This window comes from Globicephala melas, chromosome 13 (assembly GCF_963455315.2).
Source record: "Globicephala melas chromosome 13, mGloMel1.2, whole genome shotgun sequence".
In the NCBI taxonomy this organism is placed as follows: Eukaryota; Metazoa; Chordata; class Mammalia; order Artiodactyla; family Delphinidae; genus Globicephala; species Globicephala melas.
This window is the reverse complement of record NC_083326.1, coordinates 79575782-79599395: the sequence shown is the minus strand read 5'-3', so window position 1 is coordinate 79599395 and position 23614 is coordinate 79575782. Positions and strand designations below refer to the sequence as shown.

Genomic DNA, 23614 nt, shown 5'->3' with positions numbered 1-23614 from the left:
TGAAGACCAAGATAAAAAGGCTTAGGGAAAGGTGGCTGCTATGAATGTATATATGAACCCCAAATACTTACAGGCTTGTTGTGAGGAAAGGAGCGAGATGAACACTGTGATGATGTGTAGCACCAAAGCAGGTGCCACTCGGCTGTTCTCTGTCCCCGTCTCCCAGCCACCCTCCCTCTGCTTCTGGGCACCCGACGTAGACAGAGGACGCTGGGCCACGGATGAGAACACCATACCATGGAACCTTTTATTAGAACAGAGACACGTTTCGTACAGGCTGAAAAAAATCGGAAACCTAGGGTAGGTTATGCTTAGCTGTGGACACCAGATATCAAACAAGCCATGGCCACTGTATCACTGGGTAGAGCACAGGGTCCCAGGATGCTGGAGAACACAGGCGCTTCTCCCCCTCTGATGTGGGCATGTGGGCAGAGGCCGGCTGCTCAGGCTGAGCTGGGCTGGTGGCGGATCCCCCAGGTCGGGGTTTTCCAGGTGGGAGTTCCAGCCCCTGATGTGGATCAAGCCCCCAGGGCTGAGGTGGTAGATTTTACTGGGTCCTTGGCCAGTGACTGCTGGAGGAAACAGCTGGGTATTGGGAGAGAAAAGATACAGCACACAGAGAAGTCCTCACAGCCTAGGCCTGGCGAGAAAGAGCTACCGAGAAGAGCGTGGGTGGGGCGTGGAGTCAGGCAGGCTGGAGCTCAAGGGAGCCTGGGCACGTTAGTTCCCCCTTCCCAGGCCTCAGTTTTCTCATCTGAAAAGTGGAAATATGACCTGTGTCACTGGCTTGTTTGAACAATTGTACAAAACATGGCCTGACATGATACACGGTGGTGAAATCCAGAGCACGGGCAAAGCCATCCTGGTCTCTCCTTTGAATACACTGGATGGCTGGGCTTGGAGAGAAGTTCAAGCTCATACAGAGGGCTTTAACCCAGGCCACAAGGGTTCCCAGGGGGCAGCACCTGGAGGTCTCCCGTGTCTGACTGCAGGACTCAGCTGCTCCCACCTCACCCTGCAGATGAAGTCCATGCCCTGCTTCTTTATTTTCTTCCGGCCCTTCAACCTACAGAAGACACGAGGGACCCTATATCTGACAGTTTGGAACTCACAGCATCAGAGTTGGAATCCCCTCCCCTCCAGCCTGCCAAGAACACTTAGGCCAAGCCCCATTTTACAGATGATAAGACTGAGGCCTGAGAACCACTCCATTTCACCCAGACAGACACATACAGGCAAGAGAACCACAAAAGAATGCTGTTCCCATCTTTTTGGCTCAGCTCGTTAGAAGATGAGGCATAGCTTTTCTTGGCCACAGAAAAGGAATTACAATTTTTTGTTCTCTCTCTCTTTTTCAAGGAGTTGTGACTTTTTAATAGAAGTTAAGTCTGTGCGCAAGCGTTTCGTTCCTCAATTAATTTCCATCTAAATGAGGATTTCCTGGAGATAACCAGTGTTTTAGTTCCCTTTGAGCTTAATTTGTATGACTGAAGCCTCCATTTCCGCCAATTCCAATTTGCTGGGTGGTTCTAGCACTCATTACCTGGGCGATAACGTCCCCACTGCAGACAGCCGCACCCAGAGCTGAGAGACGGACGGATTCCCAATAGCAATTCGGGAGAAGAGGTGGTCCTTCACCTCTCCCAATACCACTCAATAAATAGGAAATAAATTATTAAATAAGCCACGTTCTGATGAGGAATCCCCATCATGGTATTTACAATGCAAAACAACTACCACCAACAAACAAAACAAAAAAAACCCTCAAAAATCCAAAAATAACCCAAAACAACAGCCACAGACAGAGGGGAGACAACAACTCCATCAGTATCACTGGCTCATGGGTGCGGAAGTGAGAAGGAAAAGGTCACAACAAAGCATCGCTTGATGACACTGCATCTACCCTAAGCTCCTCAGCTGGACACTGCTGGCCAGTGGAAGAGGAGGTGTGGTTTGAGGAGCCTTTTTTGTTTTTCTTTCTTTTTAATCAGACAAAATTTTCTGTTCAGCTGGAGAAGAAAACAAAGCGAGACACGTGCACCTGAGACTATTCTGAATATTCGTGGAAAGGGATACAGCAGAAGAAAAGATGGAGGTGGGGCTCGAGAAGAAATAAATGTGCTTTCAAACCTTTGGGAGCACTCCAAATGTTGGCCTCTTCAAGCACAGCCTTCTGGAAAGGAAAATGGGTCTAAGTAAATGAAGAGATGCGGGCTCTCTGAGACTGAGACCCTCGTGTCTTTCAAACGTCGTAATTTGTGTTTTATTTTTTATCTTTTGCTTCTGAAAGATTGACTTTCCATCAAAGAAGGGAAGACGTGGAGGTAGGAATGCAGTCCAACCTGGATGAACTAGAACGTCCCTGGGTGGGGGATGTGAAGTAGCTTTTCCGAATCAACTGAAGGGAGTTCACATATTGCTTTTAGGTTTTATTCTCATGATTGAGAACCTCCTAAAAATGTCTGAGGATGTTTTCCTTTTTTCTCTAAGTCTCAGTGAACTCACGCTGTCTTTGAAGAATTGCCCAGGCCTCAGGTCAACGTTTAGGGTTGTACCTCAAAAATTCCTCCACTACTCAAAGGTGGAAACTCTGGCCCAGAGAAAGGAAGCAATTTGCCTCGCTCCACTCATCTACCGACCATCCATAGCAGGAAGGGCGAAGGGCTGAATGTTGCTTGACCTCAAACCACATCTCCCTCCCTTTTTCCATACTGCTTTTAAAAATAAGTCCTCACCATGAGCAGGTTTCAGGCAATCTGCCTTATTCCCTGGAAGCAGAAGTGTAATGAAGGTGAATTAGGCAGAGGAACAGCAGTGCCAGGGATTGGGGGTTCTGGTTAAACAAGGTTTACCAGCGCCCCCCAAACAGTTTTATTTTTGGATGGAAAAAAAGGAAATGTAAAGGAAATTCAAGAAACACACCAAGTGACAGGGAGGGGACAGATTTTTCTCCCAGGAGGCATTTAAGCTCTTGCAAACTTTCCCAGGCTAGGGGTACTCCCTTGCTTGGGTTAGGGCAGAGTAAAGTCACATTGCCAGGGAAACAATCAGGGATGTTGCAAAAGTCTCACCAAACCCAAAGCTAGACCAGGCAAGCTGGCCACGTCAAGGCAGTGAAGAGCGACTTTGAAAAGGGCAGGAGCCCCTCCAGCCAGCAGCCAGAAGACACTGCTGGCTGCTCAGAGAGGCAGGGCTGGTCAAGACCTCTGGATCCTGGTTCCCAACACAGGTTCCAGAATGACCTTCTTGGTGGGAACCTCCGGCTGCTCCTTTCATCTTGTTTGTTTCTAAGTTCAGAAATAGTTGTGTGCTCTCTTCTGAGATCACAGAAAAAGGCTTTTGCTTTGGGTTTGTGTGTCTCTCCCAGGATGGCCGATAACCCCGTCACAAGGCAGGCTTGTCCACAGAGCAGCCTTGAGCTCTCAGGGGATGGGGAGAAATTAGCTAAGGGGGAGTCAGGAGCATGTGTTAACTTACATGAAACCAACTAGGTAGGCTCAGAAGAGCAAATGATCTCACCCACTAACTGTGTGCCCTGGAAGGAGGGTGAGACTAAGACGTGCACATCTGTCTCACGTTGGGTGCCTCCCGAAAGGACGCTCCCAGGTGATTTAGGGTCTGCCGCTTCGGCCTTACCTGCTAACTTTAGACTCTGACCCCCATGTCAGCTGTGACTCTGCCATGTCAGGTCAGCACCTTAGCTCCTAAGCCTCTTGACTGTTTTCATCTTTCTGGTACCTCAGTTAGGTAGCTGGGGGGCAGGGGGCTGGAGCGCAGGCCTGAACCTCACCGGACGTGGACTTAGTCATGAACCTTTGGTCTGCAGTGCTTCCGGGCCACCTCCAGGGTGTTCCAAGCTTAGAGCTCTGTGAGTCTCCCCTTCAGGGAAAAGGCCAACATTCCCATCCACATCCAGCCTCTCAAATCCCATCCATGGAGACATGAGGGAAAAAAAAGAGAGATGCACAAAAATACTGTAGAAGTTCCCCCTCCTCCCCAGACACACACACACACACACACACACACCCCTCTCCATATAAATAAATACTTGAATACTGCTAACGGCAACTGAGAGAGCGAGAATCCCATAAATAAATAAATAAATAAATAAACAACCATAAATAAATAAATAAGATAAATAAGAGGTTTGCTAGGAGCCCCCCGCAAAATGATCCCCTAGAGTTGCTTGAATGAAGGCAGTCTGGACCGGGGGGCCGGCTCTTCGGTCTCTCACTGCTGTCCTGCTAAGGAGGTTCTGTGGCTCCAGAAAGCCTTTGTCTCCATGGAGACTGGAGTCCAGTCTGGACTCCTGGGCGGGGAAGAGGGTTATTTACAGTTGCTGTACATGCCCTCCCAGGGCACCTGCCCCTGGCCCAGGCACCTGCCATCAGGCCTTCTGCGGTGATAGCACTGGCATCCATCAGTCTTGGCGGGCGGGGCCCAGGTCTGGGCCAGAGGGCATCGTGGAAAGGCCAGGTCCTCCACTGCCGTCCTGGCGCCTGGCCCCGCTCTCCCAGTGGAGGAAGGACTTTCCGGTTGGCTGCAGGGCAGTTTCTGGACCCAGGATGATGTGATGGGAAAGACCGGGAGGGAGGATTTCACTGCTTCCAAGAAAAAGGATTTTTTTTCAAATGTTGCCCCCCCCCCACCCCTGCGTACCCCTCCTTGGGGTGTAAGGGATAAAGAATGTTTGGCTTCTGCTTCCCAGAGCCCCAGCATCCAAAGCTGGAGCTGTCCCTTTCACCCTCTCCCTCCACGCCCTGTCCTGCTGCTGTTGCCACCACAAACTGGAAACTCACCCGCAAGGCTCCGGAAAGCCAGTCAGCTGGTGAGGGGGATGCCCAAGAGTTTATTTTAAGGATCTTCTCCCTCACGCCCCTGTTCTCAGGGCCTTCCATGGGTGAAGCAGCTGGTGGTATTTGTGTGCTGGAGATCAACTTACCCTCGCTGCCCAGCCCTGGGTGGGGGAAAGTGGGGCGAGGGCAGAAATGAAGGTGGGGCTTTCCCGAGCTGATAAGAAACTCCGGAAACCAGTGCGAGCTGTGGAGCATCCAAGCCCCCTTCCCCCAGACTCGCTGCATTTGGATCTTTTCCCCCAAACCTGAGCTGCTGTGCCCCATCCTGGCAAGATTCCTGAAAGGCAAAGGAGGCGACTTAGGCTGAGGGTGGGTGGGTGCTGGGCTGCACTGGGGAGGATCCAGGGTGTGGCAGTCTGGGCAGTGGGGAGGGGGCAGGCAGGCGCCAACCGGAGGGTAAGGGCAGACTGGCTGGCGCTGGGGACTGGCAGCGGGCCACGGCACTGGTGAACGTTCAGCAGACGGTCCCGGGAATTAAGCTGCTGCCAGCTAACAGGACTGAGGCAAATTTGGGAAGCGGGGCCGCAGACCAGGCTGTCCTGCGGTCCACCGTGTCCGTTCTCAGAGGTCGCCGGGTCCGTGTGGGCCGCCAAGAGGCATTTTGTGTAAACGGTGCGGTGGCCTCTCCCTGGCTAGAAGCTACTGGGCCCGTCTTCCTGACCACGTGGAGGTACTGCGAGTGGCACACTGCCCCCCTCCTTTTTGCTTCTACACTCACGGCCCGAGAGTCCATCTCCTATCTCCCGACACCTACCCCCAGCTGAAATGTCCATGACCCCTACCCACGTGTCTCCCTTTCTAGGACCCAACAGCCTTCTAGCTTTTGCTCTGGCCTATGTGGGGAGCTGAAAGGCCTGACCCCTCTCCTGGGCCTGAACTGCCCTTGGTCTCTTCTAACATCCACCCCTCACTCCCATCAGGGTCCACACACATGCAGCCACGAGACTGAATGAGAGGAGAATGAGGGCAGGTGTGAGGAAGCACACTGGCCTTCGTGTGCCACCTGCCAGCAGTGGGTGAGCAGAGCTCTCTCTACATTTTCCTGGCCTGACCCAAACTTTTGAGTCACGGACCCATCGCTTCTTACAAACCTTTGAGATTTCTCTGTGCCAACAGAAGGTGGTTCACTCCACATGTTCAGGCCTGAGTTGAGCCCCAGGGTGGTGTGGTGGAGGCTCCTAGGAGCTCGACATAGAGGCTGAAGCCCCCATACCCTCTTTTCCTCCCGCCCCCAGGGGAGCAGGAAGGACAGGGCCCAGGAGCCCTCAATGTCTATACCAAGGAGAAGGCAGGGTGGGCAGGGAGTGGGGGAGGCTGGCAGAGTGAAAGGGGCACCACAGGCAGCTGGCTCAAGGGAGGGCCTTTGCTTAGCGCCTTGTGCTGGAGTAGCTGTCTGCTGAGCTGTAGCTCCGGCTCCGGCTCCGGCTCCGGCTCCGGCTCCGAGAGCCCAGGCTGGGGCTGCGGGAGCTGCAGCTGCTGCTAGTGCGGGTCCGGCTGCGGCTGCGGCTGTGGCTGCGGCTGTGGCTGCGGCTGTGGCTCGGACTCCGGGAAGAGCTTCGGCTGGCTGAGCGGCTGTACCAGGAGGAGGTGCTGCTGAGGCCACTGGATGAAGAGGGGCTGGGCCGGTAGTAGGGGATGGGGCGTTTCCGGGCACTGCAGGGACCAGAGGGAGACGGCATGAGGGCAAGACTCCTCCCAGCCTCAATCCAGGGAGCACAGGCACTGTCCCAAGAGACATTTCCCAGCTCCTCAGGAAAAAAAAATTCCCATACTCTTCCCTTGCAGTCCTGAGAACATCAAGGAGATGCTTTCAGTCTACTGCTGATATGTTTTGAAAAGTCATAATCTCACTTTTTTTTTTTTTAAACACAGCAAGGCTGGGCTCAGGGAGAGCCTCCAGCTGGCAACGGTTTTGTTTTGCTATTTTTATTTTTACTAGAACCTTCTATTTATGGCAAAAAGAAGAGGCTGATTTTCCACTCACTGTAGTGCATCAAGTTTCCTTTTGAAATAAATGTATGGACCTTTTTAAAAAAAGCACATCTATTTACAGAAAATTAAGTAAATGGTACACTTAATAATCAGACAAGGCAAAAGTGGGGGATGGAAGTTTGGGAAACACTGAATGGGTTCATCATGGTGGACTATTTGGGGTTGAGTATGGAAACCAGAGCGTCTTTTGGAAATGCAACTCTCTTCCTCTCGGCCTTCCTCCAAGTCCATTCCAAGGATACCTTCGAAAGTCAAGGCAGTGGGTGTAGGACTCCCTTCCCGCGTGCCAGGCCAAGGCAGGGTGTTCTGTGAGACACTTGAGAAGGCAATGCCATTACCCTGCCTTACTATCTGGGGCACAAGCTCTTCTTCCTCCCTTCGCGTCATCTCCAGGGAGGAGGCGTGGGAGGCCGGGATACTTGTGGGTCTCTGGACTGAGCAGCTGACCCTTGGAGCACCAGGAGGTTGGCCAACCGATTGTCAAGAGCCATTTTTAGGGCAACATTCAGCCATTCTCTCCATTTCAAGGTCCAAGAAATTTGTGTCCATTTAGACCTCAGGCTTCTCTTCTAGGGCCTTTCTCGTCCGAGACTTTATCTGTTACAGGAATCTTTATCCATCTAGTCTGGCCATTCAGTCCATCACAGTGGAACACAGTGGGTTCCAGTGTTCTGCATGTAAGTTTATAAACGGCATTCACATCTCTTTGCCCCTTTTCATTTCATGCTTATGATACTTCTGGGAGTTATTTCCTCCAATAGTTCATGGGTGAGAAAACTTAGATTCTGGGAGATGAAGAGACTTTCCCAGCTCACCTGGAAAGTGGCAGAGCCAACATTCCTCTCCAAAACAGTGCTCCTCCCCTTACCCACTAGGGCTCCCTCCCAGTCCTTTTGGCACCTAAACAATCCTGTTTGCCCTCCCTACACTTGGTTCAGGGTATAATTACCTATGGGTCTATTCAAGCCTTGCATTCGGGCTGTGGGTCTAAGGGCGGAGGTCTGTTGCCACCGCCTGGCTCCGCCCCCACGCAAAGTCCCGGTTCTGTTCCTTGCTTGGGTCCCCGTTCCATATGGCCCAGCCCCGCCTCCCTCGCCCCAGCTGCATGCGCATATTCCGGCCACACCCGATTCCTCCGGCTGGGCTCACCCCTTGGCCAGCCACTGCATCCTACCCCACCCCGCCGGCCTAGGCCCCGCCCCCTTCTTGCAAGCCCGCGTGGTGGCTGAGGGTGCTGACTCGCCCGAGGCTGTGAACAGAAACTTCATTTCGGTGGCTGATGGGGGGCAGGGTGTCCCTGAGCTCCCACAATCCTGCGATCCAGCCCCAAGGAGGCCTGGGGAGAGTCTGAGACCCCAGCGGGTGGGAAGGGAGTGGAAATGAGGCAGGAGGTGGGTGCCTCCTGGCTTCACCTCGTTATTCTCCGCGCCTCCAGGTGGCTCGGGGAGTCTCTCCGGCGCTTCCGCATGGGCGAGTAGGACCGACGTCTCCGCCGCGCTCGCTCGCGCTCCCGCTGCTGCGAATCCTTCTCGCTGTACTTGGGGTCCCGCTCCCTGAAGGGGTGCGGTGGGGATGTTACTGGGGAGCTGAGGCTGGCCTGGCTTTTCGGTGGGAGGGGGGCACTCACTTCCTCCTTACCTTTGCCCTCCCCCTCGCTGGGGCAGGGATGGGGTCTGCACGGGGCCCCTAGGGAGGTGGGAGGGAAAATGACACGGCTGTGGGGAGAGTCTGCATGGATGGGTGGGTACCCGGGGGCGGGGGAGGGCCTTGCAGCTCGACGTGTGTAGGGGTGTCAGCCTTTGAAGGTGGGCATTTCAGGGTGAGGATATGACTGTTAGGTGGGCCCAGGTGCCGAGTAAGAATCAGAACTGGGGGGTATGGACATAGGGATGAGGAGTAGTATTAGGTGTGCGAAGAGTCTGAGGGCTGGGGTGTGGCCGTTGGAGTGTTTGGGGTGAGTACATGAGAACGCTGGGATGTACTGGGGGCCTGACTGCCACTCCAGACACGGCAAAGGGAACCACTATGATGCTGAGTCATCTCCCATCCGTAGCCCGGCAGGGCTTGACCAGAGAGGAGCTCGCGGGGCTTGGGAGACGCCCCAGAGAAGCAAGTCGAGGAGGCGATGCCAGACAGGAGGATCCGAGCAAAGGAGTGGGGACTGCGGGGCGGTGTGGGGGTGGGGGGGCGGGACGGGGCCAGTACCTGCTGGGACTGTAGCGGGAGTAGCTGGGGCTTCGGCGGGACCTAGAGCTTCTGCTAGGCGGGCTCCTCTTGCCAGAATTGGAGGAATAGCTGCGAGAGCGGGAGGAGGACCTGGAAGAGAGGAGACAGCCTCTGAGGGGCCTGCTGAGCTCTGCCGGGCTTGCCCCGTCTGTCCAGCGTTTTATTCAGCTGGTCTCCAGGCCTTTTTATTTCTGGAGGCCAGGCAAAGGAACCAAGCCCTTACCTGAGGATGAAATCCCCTCCCTTTTGGATGGTTAATAATGATATCAACAACTTCCCCTTATTGAGTTCTTCCTCTCCTGGCCACGTGTTAGCTGTGTGACCTTTGGGCAGTTGATTTCACTTCTCTGGGCCACTACTTTCTGATCTGTAAAATGGGGGTAATTGTACTTACCCCATAGAATTGTAAATTAAACGTGTAAATTAGGGTAAATTACTTAGCATCTTGGCATATAGTCAGCACACAGGAAATGTTTATTATTATATATTATATATTCTACTATGTGCCAGATTTTGAACTAATTTTTTTTTATATCTTTATTGGAGTATAATTGCTTTACAATGGTGTGTTAGTTTCTGCTTTACATATATCCCCATATCCCCTCCCTCTTGAGCCTCCTTCCCACCCTCCCTATCCCACCCCTCTAGGTGGTCACAAAGCACTGAGCTGACCTCCACGTGCTATGCAGCTGCTTCCCACTAGCCATCCACTTTACATTTGGCAGTGTATATATGTCAATGCTACTGTTTCACTTCGTGCCAGCTTCCCCTCCCCCCACTGTGTCCTCAAGTCCGTTCTCTACATCTGCGTCTTTATTCCGGCTCTACCACTAGGTTCATCAGTACCGTTTTTTTCGATTCCATATGTGTGCGTTAGCGTGCGGTATTTGTTGTTCTCTTTCTGACTTGCTTCACTCTGTATGACAGACTCTAGGTCCACCCACTTCATTACAAATAACTCAATTTCGTTCCTTTTTATGGCTGAGTAATATTCCATTGTATATATGTGCCACATCTTTATCCATTCATCTGCCGATGGACATTTAGGTTGCTTCCATGTCCTGGCTACTGTAAATAGTGCTGCAATGAACATTGTGGTGCATGTATCTTTTTGAATTATGGTTTTCTCAGGGTATATGCCCAGTAGTGGGATTGCTGGGTCATATGGTAGTTCTATTTTTTTTTTTTTTTTTTTTTTTTTGCTGTACGCGGGCCTCTCACTGTTGTGGCCTCTCCCGTTGCAGAGCACAGGCTCCAGACGCGCAAGCTCAGTGGCCATGGCTCATGGGCCCAGCCGCTCCGCGGCATGTGGGATCTTCCTGGACCGGGGCACGAGCCCGCGTCCCCTGCATCGGCAGGTGGACTCTCAACCACTGTGCCACCAGGGAAGCCTGGTAGTTCTATTTTTATTGAACTAATGTTTTGTGTATATTATCTTATTTAATCCTCAGCATTTCCTAGGGTTAGGTACTATTATCAATCCCATTCTATAGATGAGGACACAGAGGCAGAGAGAGATGATGTATTGGGTTGGCCAAAAAGTGCCTTTGCTTTTTAAGTAAAAATGAAAGACACACTTTTCATTTTCACCAGGAACTTTATTGAACAACATATTCACCCTTTTGTTCCACTACCTTCTGCCATTTTTCAGGCGACTTCATAATTCCATCTTCCCCAAACTTTTTATCTTTTTGAGCCAAGAACTGTTACAGATGCCTTTTACAGTCTTCCAGGGAATTGAAATTTTTTCCATTAAGAGAATTTTGTAAAGACTTAAATAAATGGAAACCTGAAGGTGCAATGTCTTGTTCAAAGGTGGCAGATAAATCAGAACTTCCCAGCCAAGCTGTAACAGTTTTTGCCTGGTCATCAAAGACACATGTGGTCTTGCCTTATCCTGATGGAAGATTATGCGTTTTCTGTTGACTAATTCTGGATGCTTTCCATTGAGTGCTGCTTTCAGTTGGTCTAATTGGAAGCAGTACTTGTTGGAATTAATTGTTTGGTTTTCCAGAAGGAGCTCATAATACAGGAATCTCTTCCAATCCCACCACATATACAACATCGCCTTCTTTGGATGAAGAACAGCCTTTGGTGTGGTTGTTCATTTCGCTCGCCCCGCGATCTCTTCCGCTCCAGACAACTGAACAGTATCCACTTTTCAGCGCCCACCACAATTTGTTTTAAAAACGGAACGTTTTCATTACGTTTAAGTAGAGAATCACATGCGGAAATATGGTCAAGGAGGTTTTTTTCGCTTAACTTATGTGGAACCCAAACATCAAAGCAATTAACATAACCTGGTGCAAATGATTTTCAACGCTTGATTTGAATATTTTGAGTATGTCAGCTATCTCCTGCATGGCATAACGTTGATTGTTCTCAATGAATGTCTCGATTTGGTCGCTATCAACTTCACTGGTCTGCCCGACCGTGGAGCATCGTCCAGTAAGAAATCTCCAGTACAAAACTTCGCAAACCACTTTTGACACGTTCGATCGGTCACAGCACCTTCTCCATACACTGCACAAATCTTTTTTTGCATCAGTTGCATTTTTACCTTTCTTGAAATAATAAAGACTAGTATGCCAAAAATGTTGTTTTTCTTCCATCTCCAATATTAAAATGGCTACACAAAAATTAACCGATTTTGATGTCTTTTTTTTGAAAGTTTGAAACTTTATTTTTTTAAAGATTATTTTATATATTTAATATAATTATATGTAATACTTTTATTAATTTTAATATATTGTTTTCCTTTTAACATCTTTATTGGAGTATAATTGCTTTACAATGGTGTTAGTTCCTGCTTTATAACAAAGTGAGTCAGCTATACATATACATATATCCCCAAATATCCTCCCTCATGCACACTGATATGACAGCTGTCACATACACTCTAACAAAATTGTTTTGAATCAAGTTAAAGACAACTAAGTGCTACTAGAGCCATCTTACAGAAAAAACCAAACAAACCTTTTGGCCAACCCAATAATTTGTTCAAGGTCAGTCAGCTGGTAAGGGGTTTGAACCCAGGTCTGTTTGGCTACAAAGTGCTCCTGACTTCTGCTAGACTACACTGTTGTGCATCCGAATTACTAACCCCTATGCTATTTCCAGTCTTCTTCCCTCTTGCTAATGCCTCCCATGTTTAGAGAACGACTGCCTTCGTTTCTCCACCACTTTCCTAGGAACATCTACCCTTCTTTCTCAGTCTTTCAAATAATTTTCATCTCACAGTTGCTGATTTGATCTGCTAGTATTTCCTGCCAGGGTTCAGAGGGATTATGTGGCCATGTCTGTGTTCAGTGGGAAACAGGGCTGGGATGGATTAGCAATGTCTGCTACAGGCACAGGAATGAGTAGGGGGGACACTCTCTCATGCTCTGTTTTTGCCAGCTTTCCCTCACAGGAATGCTAGCGAAGTTTTCCTATCCTTTTCAGTTTGAAAAGAAGTCTTGCTCTGACTTGCCCTCACCCAGGTGTTCCTTAGCCCCTTCCTACTTTCTTAGATGATCATAATAACCATCGCCTTGGGACTCTATTCTTACACGTTGCCCAGCGTGATGGAAGGAGTGTGGACAAGGAATAGCTCCTCCAGTCTTAGTGCCCTGGGACAGTGTCCAGCTATGGCCCCTGAAAAATTTGCTTTGCCAACTTGCTCTTTGGCTATATATTGAGAGACATTATAAAAAAGAGTTACGATGAAATAATGCTTTTGGACACTTTGAAAGGACGTCAGGCATTTCTATCCACTGTACCACATAGTGTCCCTTTTCTGTGGAGCCATGTGAATCATTTTTCATACTTAAAAATCAGAAATAACTGCTCTTCCAAGCAACTGGTTCAATTTTTGTCTTTTTTTAATAATGTAAAGGGACAATTTCCCTTTTTGCTTTGTCTGCCAGGGAGCTCAGAGTCACATTTGCAGCACACCTCCATAGCAACAACCGTCATCCCTCGGTATCTGCGGGGGATTGATTCCAGGAGTCCCTGCAGATACCAGAACCTGCAGATGCTCAAGTCCCTTATATAAAATGGCACAGTATATTGAATACACTGGCCTTTCATAACCAGGGATGTGAAACCCACAGATACAGATGGCCAACCGTACAGAATGGTAGGACATGCCTTTGGGACTTAACCTTCCTCCTGATTTAATTTTATTTCTCTCAATTTTCCTTTTAGCCTGACTTGCTCTTCTACTTATGTTACTCTATCATGTTGAATATTTCTGTTAGCTTCCTTGCCTCCTTATTTTGAATGAACTGGTCTTGAGGTAACCACCTACGTAAGCAACTGTTTTTTGATATGGTTGCAGAAGAGGAATAGTTGGGTTGCTGTTGGAAGTTCTTGTTTGTAGAGGGAAGCTGGACTCCATGAAGCTGTGGGTTGGTTAGATTGGATGGAATCTTCCAATTCCTGAGATCGCATGTCTCTGCATTCTGCCATATCGTTATTCCACATGAGAAAATCAAACAATAACCAGGGGTTATTAGAATTGAGTGGTAAAGTGAAAAAAATGGGTACAATTCTTCTCCCTGTATCCATGCCCCTTGCAGTGTGATTTTGCAGTTCCTCCCACTAAGAGGAGCCTCCCTTGCATCTATCTGGATTGGTCCTCTGACTTGCAATGGCTAAGAAAACAGCTGAAGAAGTCATGCCTGTTCCAAGCCGAGGCCTTGCACACTACTGCTCTCTCTTGGAACCCTGCCATCACCATGTGAACAAGCCCAGACAAGCCTGCTGGAAGATGTGAGGCCACATGGAGCAGAGATGAATCAGCTGGGGTCATTCAAACCAGCCAGCCCCCAGACAACCCACCAGCTGATGGAAGACACATGCATGAACCCAAGAGAGAACAGAAGAAGAACCACTCAGCTGAGCCCAGCCCAAACTGCTGATCCACTGAATCAAGAACCAAGGAAAAACTTATTGATAAGGATGCTACACTGGGGGGATAATTTTTATGCAGCAGAAGATAACTGATATGCATGAATGCATCCTCATGCCAATAACAACAATCAAAACTGATATTATATTCCAAGTACTGATCTAAGTGTCTTATAGTCCGAACAATCCTTCAGGGTAAGTATTGTTACGGTTTTCATTTTGCAGGGGAGGAAACTAAGGCTCAGACAGGTTAACTGACAACCAAGGCCACCAGTGAGTAATAGATAGAATGGGCATTCAAACTCAAATCTGTTCCACTTCTGTCGCTTGGTGGTCAAACGACATCTCCAGTTACCTTAACTAGCTGCAGAGCCAAGGTCAAAATTGCACTCACCTTTTCCCAGAGGAGGTGGATCGGCTCCTGCTGTACCTGGGGGAGGCCCTGGGGTTTGGAGATCTGGAGGAGTGGGCGCTGGCACAGGACGAGCTGCGGGAGCGCCCTCTCATGGGGGAGCTCCGGGCTGTGGGTGGGACCAAACTGGACTTCTTCACCTCGGTGCACTCCAGACATGGCGACTGGAATCCTCTGCAGAGGGGAGAATGGCTGTTAGCACTGGCCCGCCCGCTGGTCCAGGGCATCTTCAGCTGATACTCACCTCCGTACTTTGCCTCGGCTGTGGTGCTCTCAGAACCCCCCATCCACCTTTCCCCATCTTACTACCTCTGGAAAGACTTCCCAGACCACGGATGTTAGTGGAGCAGAGACAGAGTAGGACACATACCACAGGGTGCATGATGGGTATGATCAAATCACATGGTGGAAGATTTTGTCCCTTTCCAGTCCCTCTGATCATATGAATGAGAAAGCCCAGGTTGGGTACTAGGGGGTTTTTACTGTCTCTTTAATGCTTGCAATCTCCCAAAGAGAGAGAGAGCAGGCCTGAGACTCAGAACCTTGGGCAGGCAACTGTAACTAACCAGAATTAAATACAGTGATTGAATCACATGTATTTTCACAGGTGCAGTCTATTGAGGACAGGTGATACAAATTTTCTATTTAAGCTAGTACTACAAGTTTCCTTATATTAAAAAGTGAGTTTATTAAAGTAAATGAGAGTAACAGTAGTATCTGGATACAGAACGACTCAAGAAAGTGACATGTAGTTGGTTTAAGTTGGGAAACTGGCATAGCCCATTTTGCAGATGGGGGACTGGAGACCCAAAGAAGGGTGGAGGCTTGTTCAAATTCACCCAAAGCACAGGGTCCTGTCATATCCTCACCTTGCCTAGAACCATGCTGGGTTCCTGTTTGTTCTCGGTAAGGACATGCTCATTGGGATTGGGCCAAGGGTCAAGTTCAAATAACATTCATATAGTTTCATCGTGACCCAGCCCCTGCCCATACGCCAGTCTCAGCTCAGGCACTTCCCTCTCTTGACTCCAGCCATAGTGGACTACTTGTCCCTCCTGGAATATTCCTATTCCCTTCCTTGCCTGCAGGCTTTAGAACATTCCCACTGCCTGGAACCCTCTTCACTTGACAACTCCTACTCATGGTTCAGGCTTTCGACCCCCTTAAGACTGGTTGTGTGACCTCCATTGTGTTATCAGAGCCCCCAGCCTCCAATGCCTCCCCCCACCCCTAGATGGCTCGCTTGGTCTTATAATTGTTGTCTCCCTCCCCCAGACATGGAGCTCCCTGGGGACAGTACTCATGTCTCTCTGGACACTGTATCCCAGCACCAGGACAGAGCCTGAGACAAATGTCCTAGTTCATTGATAAATAGCTGTGGAATAAACAGGCTGAGCCCCTGCACATCCTGGGAGCTTCACAGCATCATCTCATTTAGCCCCCAACAACCCTAGGAAGTTGGCACTATTATTATCCCTTATTTACAGAGAAGACCCAGAAGGGTGAGTTGCTTGCTCACGGCCACCCAGAGTCTCAAACCCTGATCTGTCCAGCCCTGAAGCCCATGTCCCTGCTACCTTGCCAGCCCCTGCCTTTACTGTCTGTGGTTCCCCTGATTTAGAGCTGATGTCTCTTCCATTCTGCCCTCTGCTCATAGCTGACATGACATAAATAGCCACGGATTTAAAGATCATTTATACTTCACAGTGAAAGGCTGGGTCTAAGTTACTTAATTTGGCTGTCCACATAGATCAGATTAAGCAGGTAACTGCTAAATGCCATTCAGGCTTAACTCCAGTTCTGGAGACAGATCTGTGTTTCAATCCCGGTGCCGGCCCTTATTAAGTGAGGTTCTTAACTGCTCTGAGCTTGTTTCCCCATCAGCTAAAAAAGAATTATAACAGAACCTATCCCATAAAGGTTTTAGAAGGAGTTTAGGAAGATTATCTATGGAAAGCACCTGGCATAGTACCTCAGGGCTCCATAAATAATAGCTGCTGTTATTATTGTTGTTGTTGTTGTTGTTATTGCTATTCTCAGTATTTCCTGCATAACAGCCCTGAAGTATATGAGTAGATATCTGGGAACATCACTGCCTGTTCTTGGAGACATGGACGTTTGCTCTGACCCAGCCCTGGCTCCCAGCCGAGCTTGGGTGTGAACTGAGGCCAGGGATGCCCTGAGGCAGGCAGATCCACCCCTCTCCACCCTCTCACCACTGGCAACCGCTCATCTTTTCACCGTCTCCATAGCTTTGCCTTTTCCAGAATGTCATATAGTTGGAATCGTAGAATGTGCAGCCTTTTCAGATTGGCTTCTTTCTATTAGTAACATGGATTTAAGCTTCCTCCCTGTCTTTTCATTGCTTAGTAACTTGTTTCTTTTTAGTGCTGAATAGTATTCCATTGTGTGTATGGACCACAGTTTACTTATCTATTCACCTATTGAAGGATATCTTGGTTGCTTCCAAATTTGAGCATGAATAAAGCTGCTATAAAAACATCCATGTGTAGGTTTTTGTATGGACATAGATTTTCAATGCGTTTGGGTAAATACTGTGGCATATTTTAAAATGACAGTGACTTTAAATGTTAGACTTTCTCCTCTGATTACTGGTAAACTGACATCTGTTTTTTCCTGCCCAGCCTCCATCCCTCCTCCTGATAACAGTACCCTGCTTTTCCTTCAGAGAACCAGACATTCCCCAGTTTTCGTGTACATGGGAAGACTCATTAGCCCTGATGGTGGCATATGACAAGTTCTAGCCAAGAATACTGCATCCCCTGGGCAGTGTGATTGGTCTAGTGTGGGCAGATGACCCAAGCTGGGCCAAGCAGAGTCAATGAGCACTTGCCCTGATATTCTGCTGAAATTCTCGGGAAAGAGGCATTTTCCTTCCATTGGCTGGCTAGACCGATAGAATGTTAACTGGATGGCATCTTTGCCAATGCTTTGGGAGGATCTGCTTGAAAATAAAGCCAAGAGAGGGGGAAGCAGAACTGAGAGATGTAATAGGAAAGACAGATTCCTGATGACATACTTTTTGAGACCCTGGATCCAGCTATACCTGAAGCTGATCTCCTTGGATAGTTTTTTCAAAAATGATGCCGATCTCTCTCTCTCTCTCTTTCTCTCAAATAAAAGAGCTGGAGTCTGTGTGTGTGGTGTAGTGCTAGGGTGAGAGACTGAGATTGTGGAGCTCAGGCAGGACCCCCTCCTGCCGCCCAGGTGCACTGACCTTGACTCTCTGCCCCTGCTGGTGGGGGAGAGATTCTCCAAAGTGGTCCCCTCGTTCTGGGGGGAGGAGGTGGTGAAGGAGTTCCCTGAATCAGAGGTGTTGCCGCTGTTGGGGCCCCGGCTCTTGCTCAGGCCCCCAGTGGGGCTCTCCTTCTCCTGACCCCGAGACCTGGCTGAGCTGATCTGCATGGAGGGTGGCGAGGAGGTGTCATTGCCCGAGTCATACTCCTGGGAGCGTCCTCGGGATGTGGCGAGCAGCCTGGCAGTTCTGGTAAAGAGGGTAGCAGCCCCCGGCCCAGTGATCTGAAAGCAAAAACACCCGTCGGACACTGCTGCGCGCTGGGTCTGCGGGCTGTGTCTAAATAACCAAGAAATGTTTACCATCATGATGCACTGTAACGAAAGGAAAGAGAGAGAGGAGAGGAAAGGAGAGACGCCAAAAAACAAAAGCACAAATTCCTGAAAGAATACCACAGAAAGGAGATCTTTTTTTTACCCCCTGCTAGGATAACTGGAAGATTTAGGTATCATGCAGAGAAAAAAGCATGCGATCCAGATTAAACAAAAGAAAAAGGAAATTATACAAAATTTAATTTCTAAGGAATTAAACGAAAGCAACAACTTAAGAGAAGGGGGGGTGTAAACACCCTTAACCTAAAACAATAATAAAAATAAAGAAAAGTGGGGGGAAAGAAAGGAGGCTATGGGCCTGAAAAAATATATCTTGAAACTTAAGAACAAAAAAAGGAGATAAAGCCAAAATTTTAAACGTCAACCAAATCCTCAACAAATTTGACTTTTTTTTTTTTAAAGAAAAAGTTGCCCGAATAGAACCCTAAACAAATATCACGTGGGGAAAAGAAATGAAATAAAGATGAGAGGTTTTTTTTAATATAAAGTCAAGGTCACAAAATGATATTTTAGTAGTTTTCAACTAAAGGGGAAAAGAAAGAGGGGACAAAAAATAAAAAATGGAAGTCAAACTGTCTGACGGAAAACAAACAAAAAAAAGCTCTCTACGGATATCTGCGTGTGTCCTTTTCCCCCTGGAGAAGGTAGCTAAGGCGCTCGAGTGGCTTCTAATAAATTCTCTCATGTCTTTGCGGATTATATCCACTTACCAAGCAAGAACTCCTCCTTTAGTAGGTAGGTAAGGTGTAAGAGAAAGGGAAGAGCGGGCAAGGTGAGTCCATCATTAGAGTCGCAAATGACAAGAAAAAACACACACCTTTCTGTACATCCTCACACTTGGCCCTGAACTTTGGGTTTTCAGTGTTCTTGACAGGTGAAGCATCACTTCTGGTTGGCTTTCTCAGTAACGGGACCTCAAGCCATCAACACTAACCTCATCAGTCCCTTAATGCCCAAGTTGGATCAAGAAACCCTTGCTGACAATGCAGATGGCGGCTAGAGTTCGCATCAATCTAAGGTGTCAAGATAGGGGGCGGGGAACAGGGAAGGTGTGCTTGTGACAAACGGCTTTGGGAGGGGCTGCCTTGGGGTGCCTGGGAATGAGGAGGGGTCCCCAGGATCCTGTGTGGGGCTGATCTAGGACAGATGAAGGAGTAAAGGAGGCGAGGGAGAGACAGCCCTCGGGAAGGCTATGGTGTGTTTAGAAGTACAATGGATGGTTTTCTTTAAACATTCAGACCTGTCTCACAGCTGGGATGACATAGTGGGTTTGGTTCTGGTCCCCCAACAATACCATGCTTAGATGTGGGCAAGATGGACCTCCTCCCCGGGTCTCCTCCTGCGATAACCATCCCCTTGGGGTGAGAAATCTGTGGGGCTGGGAAGGCACCACCTGTAAACCACTCCCCCTGAAATGACTCTCTGGGGACCTGAAATCCCAGAATTCTCTGTTTAAATGACCCCTGAGTCCCCTTCCAGGGTCTCTGCAGGATCACCCATGGATCTGTTCTCCCAGGGGTAGACCATGCTTCAGGTGTGCACATTCCTAGGTCCAAGTGTGGCTATTTGAACAGAAGTTGCATGTTCAGGCTTAGGTGTCCGTGTGCTTGGGTGGGAGGTCCATCACGGTGCTGGACGATGCAAGGACATGGGGGGAGAATGGGAGGGGCCAGGGCCTCGGGGCAGATTCTCTGTTGTGGCCTGGCGCTGTGAGGGGTCTGTCATGTTGTGGCCTGGCGCTCTGAGGGGTCCAAGATTCTAAATCCAAATCTGACTTTCCAGATCATTTCGAAGGTATGTTTGCCAAGATAGGAGAACCTATTTCATCTAAGTTTGATGGATTGACTTATAAACATTTGCATATATAGTGTGTGGCTCTCCTTCTATGCGCTTGTCCCAGGCCCTGCAAATATTAGCGTAGGCCTCACCATCAAAAGCCTGCTTCTCCCACCCAGTTTCTCCCATGCACCTTGGGCCTAAAGAAGGAGGACTTCTGGGCTTTCTTAAGGAAACACTTCTGCCTTCTCAGCAGTTGGTCATGAGGGTGAGATACAGAGACAACGGAACTGTGAGAATAACAGTGATGACTCCACCAGCTCAGGATATCAGCTCCTGGAGCTGGGGAGGTGGGACTTCCTTTGCGGATTCTCCCAGGAGGCTTTGCACACAGACAAGGTGGTGGTCCAGCTTTACCAGGTTCCACCCAGCGTGGCTGCCACTGTACATGCTTGGCAATCTGGCTAGCTTTGCTCTGGGACAAGGGACCTCAAAATAAGGTTGCCCAAGTGGGGTTTTCTAGTGTGAGACTTCTTTAAAAATTAACGTAAAGGCCCTTTTTCCATTCAGCTCCTTTTTGTCTTGCAGTTTGCAAGTTGGATGCCATATCCTTCCCACCTCTGAGAGTTCAATGGCTACATGTGTATTTCCACCACCTCTGTCAGGAATGACAAAGCATCGTGCCAGGCAATTAGACCCTGGGACCTGGGCTCTCAGGCTGGGGCTTGGTCTGGGGATGGGCTCATGGAATCTTTGCCTCAGAGACAGTGAATGTTTGGTATCACAAGTGACTCAGGTGAGCCCCTCCTGGAAGGAACCAGGCTGGACCATGAATACAATGGTTTCCAGTATCCTACGGCTTTTGCTACCTGGAGGCATCCAGTCTGGGCCTTTCTCTGCCCAGGTACTTGTTTCCACCTTGACTACTAATTTCAAAGGATATGCCCTGGTGCATCAAGAGTCCCCAGGGGGAAGGATCTCCTGAACATAAGGCCCCTCGGGGCTCGTGGATATAGAAGGGGACTTTGCCTTTTTCACATTCTCAACCCCACATCCTGAGCTCACAGGGACACTTTCAGAGTGTCGCTACCTGACCACGACCACTATCCACATGCAACTTGTGTGATCAGAACTGAGAACTCTCTAAGGCATCGTGCTCTCCCATCGTCACGGAAAACAGAGATAAATGTATTACTGAAATGTCCTCATTGGGTTGACCCTGGGGCTTGAAAATACCAACCTCTCCTGCTTGTTTAAAAGTCCCATTTCTTCGGATGAATCTAAATTCTTTGACATGCGTGACAGTGTCGACACTTCACAGCTCAACCCTGTGTCCTTCACAAACCTCATCTCTTCCATATGCCCGCCCGCCCACGCTGGCCCCCACGACCTTAGGCCAATCGATTAGAAAGTGTTCTTGGTTCTCCCAGCACGTCTTGCTCTCCCAGCCCCAGGCCACTTGCCTACGCCATTTCCTCTGCCTAGAACGCTGTTCCCCTCTTCCTCACTTCACATGGCTAAATTTATTCATCTTCCAGTTTACACATCACCTCCTCTTGAAAGCCTTCTCTGAGCTCCAGGCCAGGAAAGCACAAAACTCTCTACTTCATTCATTCTAACATTCACTCTTTCATTCGTTCACTCATTCAAAAATGAGTGGCTTCTGTCTGCCACCGCACTCTTACTGAGGCGAGGGGGCAGTAATTGCTTGTTTTACCTCCTGTCTCCATCTGGATGGGCTGAAAGTTGGGGTCCTGAGACCAGCTCAGGGCTGGGCATGTGAGCCAGAGAGAATCTCTAGAATAAAGTTTTAGGTCCAGGCCAGTGCCAAAGAGAAGGAATGCCCTCCGCTCTTCCTCCTGGCCCTCATCAGACCTAGGACCCTCAGAGAAAGCACACAGGAGCCCAGTCTACACATGCTCAACAGCATAAGTTCCAGGCTAAGGTGAGAAGTTCCTGACCTGAGGAGCCTTCCAGATGAGACAAGCGGTGTTGGGTCTCCTTACTTCCTTTTCCACCTTCTGCTATCCTGGGAGGTCGGGTTAAGAGATGAAATGGGTCTGGCCTCTTGCACGCAACAGGGCTGCTGGCCCATGCAGTGACTTTGCTCAGGTGCTAGAACGGTGCTCCCCCTGGGTCAGGAACTCGAAAATGGTGCCCCACTCTGGCCAGACAAATTAGAAAAGAGATATACCTTTCTCTGGACTGAAGCAGCCCCACATCGGTTTTCACAGCTGGCTCGACAAATGGAGGGTCGGTGGGGTGTAACTCCAAGGCCAGTCACCCTTGGACAGGGCACAACCAGCGTAACATGACATGCCTAGCAGGTCCTGGAGACGCAAATCTTCTCCCCCTGTTCGGCCTGCTTTAAGGATTATTTTGAGGGTCGCGGGAAGGGGTGGTGGCCCGAAGACTTTCATTCCTGCTTCCTTCAGCTGAACTCTATTTGGTTTTGTCTTTACCAGTCTTGATGGGCTCTCTCTGCTTCCAGGTGATAGAAACATTTTCATAAACTCAGTAGGGATGTCTGGATCGTTTAATGGCCTCTTAGCCTCAGATTCCTCCTTCTCCAGAGCTCTCTATTCACCCCACACACGGAGGAAAGACACAACGGAGGGGGGCCAAAGGCAGATTGTGGGGTGTGTGTGTGAGCGTGCGTGTGTGTGCGTGCGTGTGCGAGTGATGCCATGATAATGCAGGGGAGACCTTCATAAAGTCAAGGACTTTATGACAGGCAGACGACAGAGGCCTCTGTGTGCTCGCCTCCCATCTCTAAGTGTCTCCTTCCTCGTCAGATGTTCACTCTCACTCCGCATGGAGGATGCAGACTGCTGCCCACTGGCCGCTGGTGTGACAGGATGGCCCCCCCGCTTTCCTCCCCGTCTCCTCATTTAGATAACAGGCCACTCACAAGTCGTCTTTGACGAGCTCTTCTTCATCCACTGGAAATTTCTCTTCTATGCACATAACTGCTCTCTGCCCCTGTATCCCCAGCTTAGCTGCAAAACGGTCTTCAAGAGGCCCGCTGGGAGGAGTCATCCTAGACCCACTTTTGTCCAGGAACAATGCCCTCATGGTACCCGGGACCCCTGTCTAAGACCTGGGACCCTCATACCAGGGCTCTCTTCTGTGGTCCACTCTGACCCCTTCCTCCATCCCGGACTTGCCCTTCTTTTTATGTCTTCACAAAGGCCTGCTTTTGGGGCTTGGCACAAAAATTCAGCCCCTGTAAGATTTGCTTAATCACCAAGTGAAATGCACCTGTCTTCATATGGTTCTCCTAGAAATTGAGATAGGAATTTGAGTGCTGGCCGTTTCTTTGAGGGCAAGGAGCCTGAGTAGGAGAGTGGGGGCAATGAACAGGGGAGAGAAGGAGCCAGATGAAGATGTGTTATCAAGCCAGCTGCCACAGAGGGCTTCTGGAGGACACCCTGGGAGCCAAGGCAGAGACAGCTCCAGAGTTAATTACAACCAAGGAGGGAGCTGTGATATTTATACACCAGTTCCCTGCCACTCATGGGTTAAAGGCTGCACCCAAAGGGTGTCAATTCTCTAGTAGGTCCAAACTGCCACCCAGCCAAACAAAGTGGTCTTTGGCAGCCAGAGAACATTACCTGGAAGCTGGAAGCTGGCAGTGTGTGAAGTGGGGAGGGGGAGGGGATATAAACGGACAGCATCTGTCTCAACACCCCAAACCACCACTGGAAAATGGACGGGCCAAGTTATACTTTGTTTCAGATATGCTTTCTTTAGCCCACTTACCGGCTAAACAAATTTATGTTCGACAATAAATTTGAATGAACTGTCAACA

General features: G+C 49.3%; 1 protein-coding gene across 1 annotated transcript in view; it reads right to left on the bottom strand.

The window, feature by feature from the left end:
* Nucleotides 1–222: 222 nt before the first annotated feature.
* Nucleotides 223–23614, bottom strand: part of SRRM4 (serine/arginine repetitive matrix 4) — a 168378-nt gene continuing 144986 nt past the window's right edge. Inside the window, exons 9-13 of the mRNA XM_030860389.2 lie at nucleotides 17618–17919; nucleotides 14362–14553; nucleotides 9054–9164; nucleotides 8261–8401; nucleotides 223–6509 (exon numbers count right to left, since the gene is read on the bottom strand). Of these exons, the coding sequence (XP_030716249.2) occupies nucleotides 6224–6509; nucleotides 8261–8401; nucleotides 9054–9164; nucleotides 14362–14553; nucleotides 17618–17919 (1032 nt within the window). The 3' untranslated portion in view covers nucleotides 223–6223. The remainder of the gene's footprint in view (nucleotides 6510–8260; nucleotides 8402–9053; nucleotides 9165–14361; nucleotides 14554–17617; nucleotides 17920–23614) is intronic.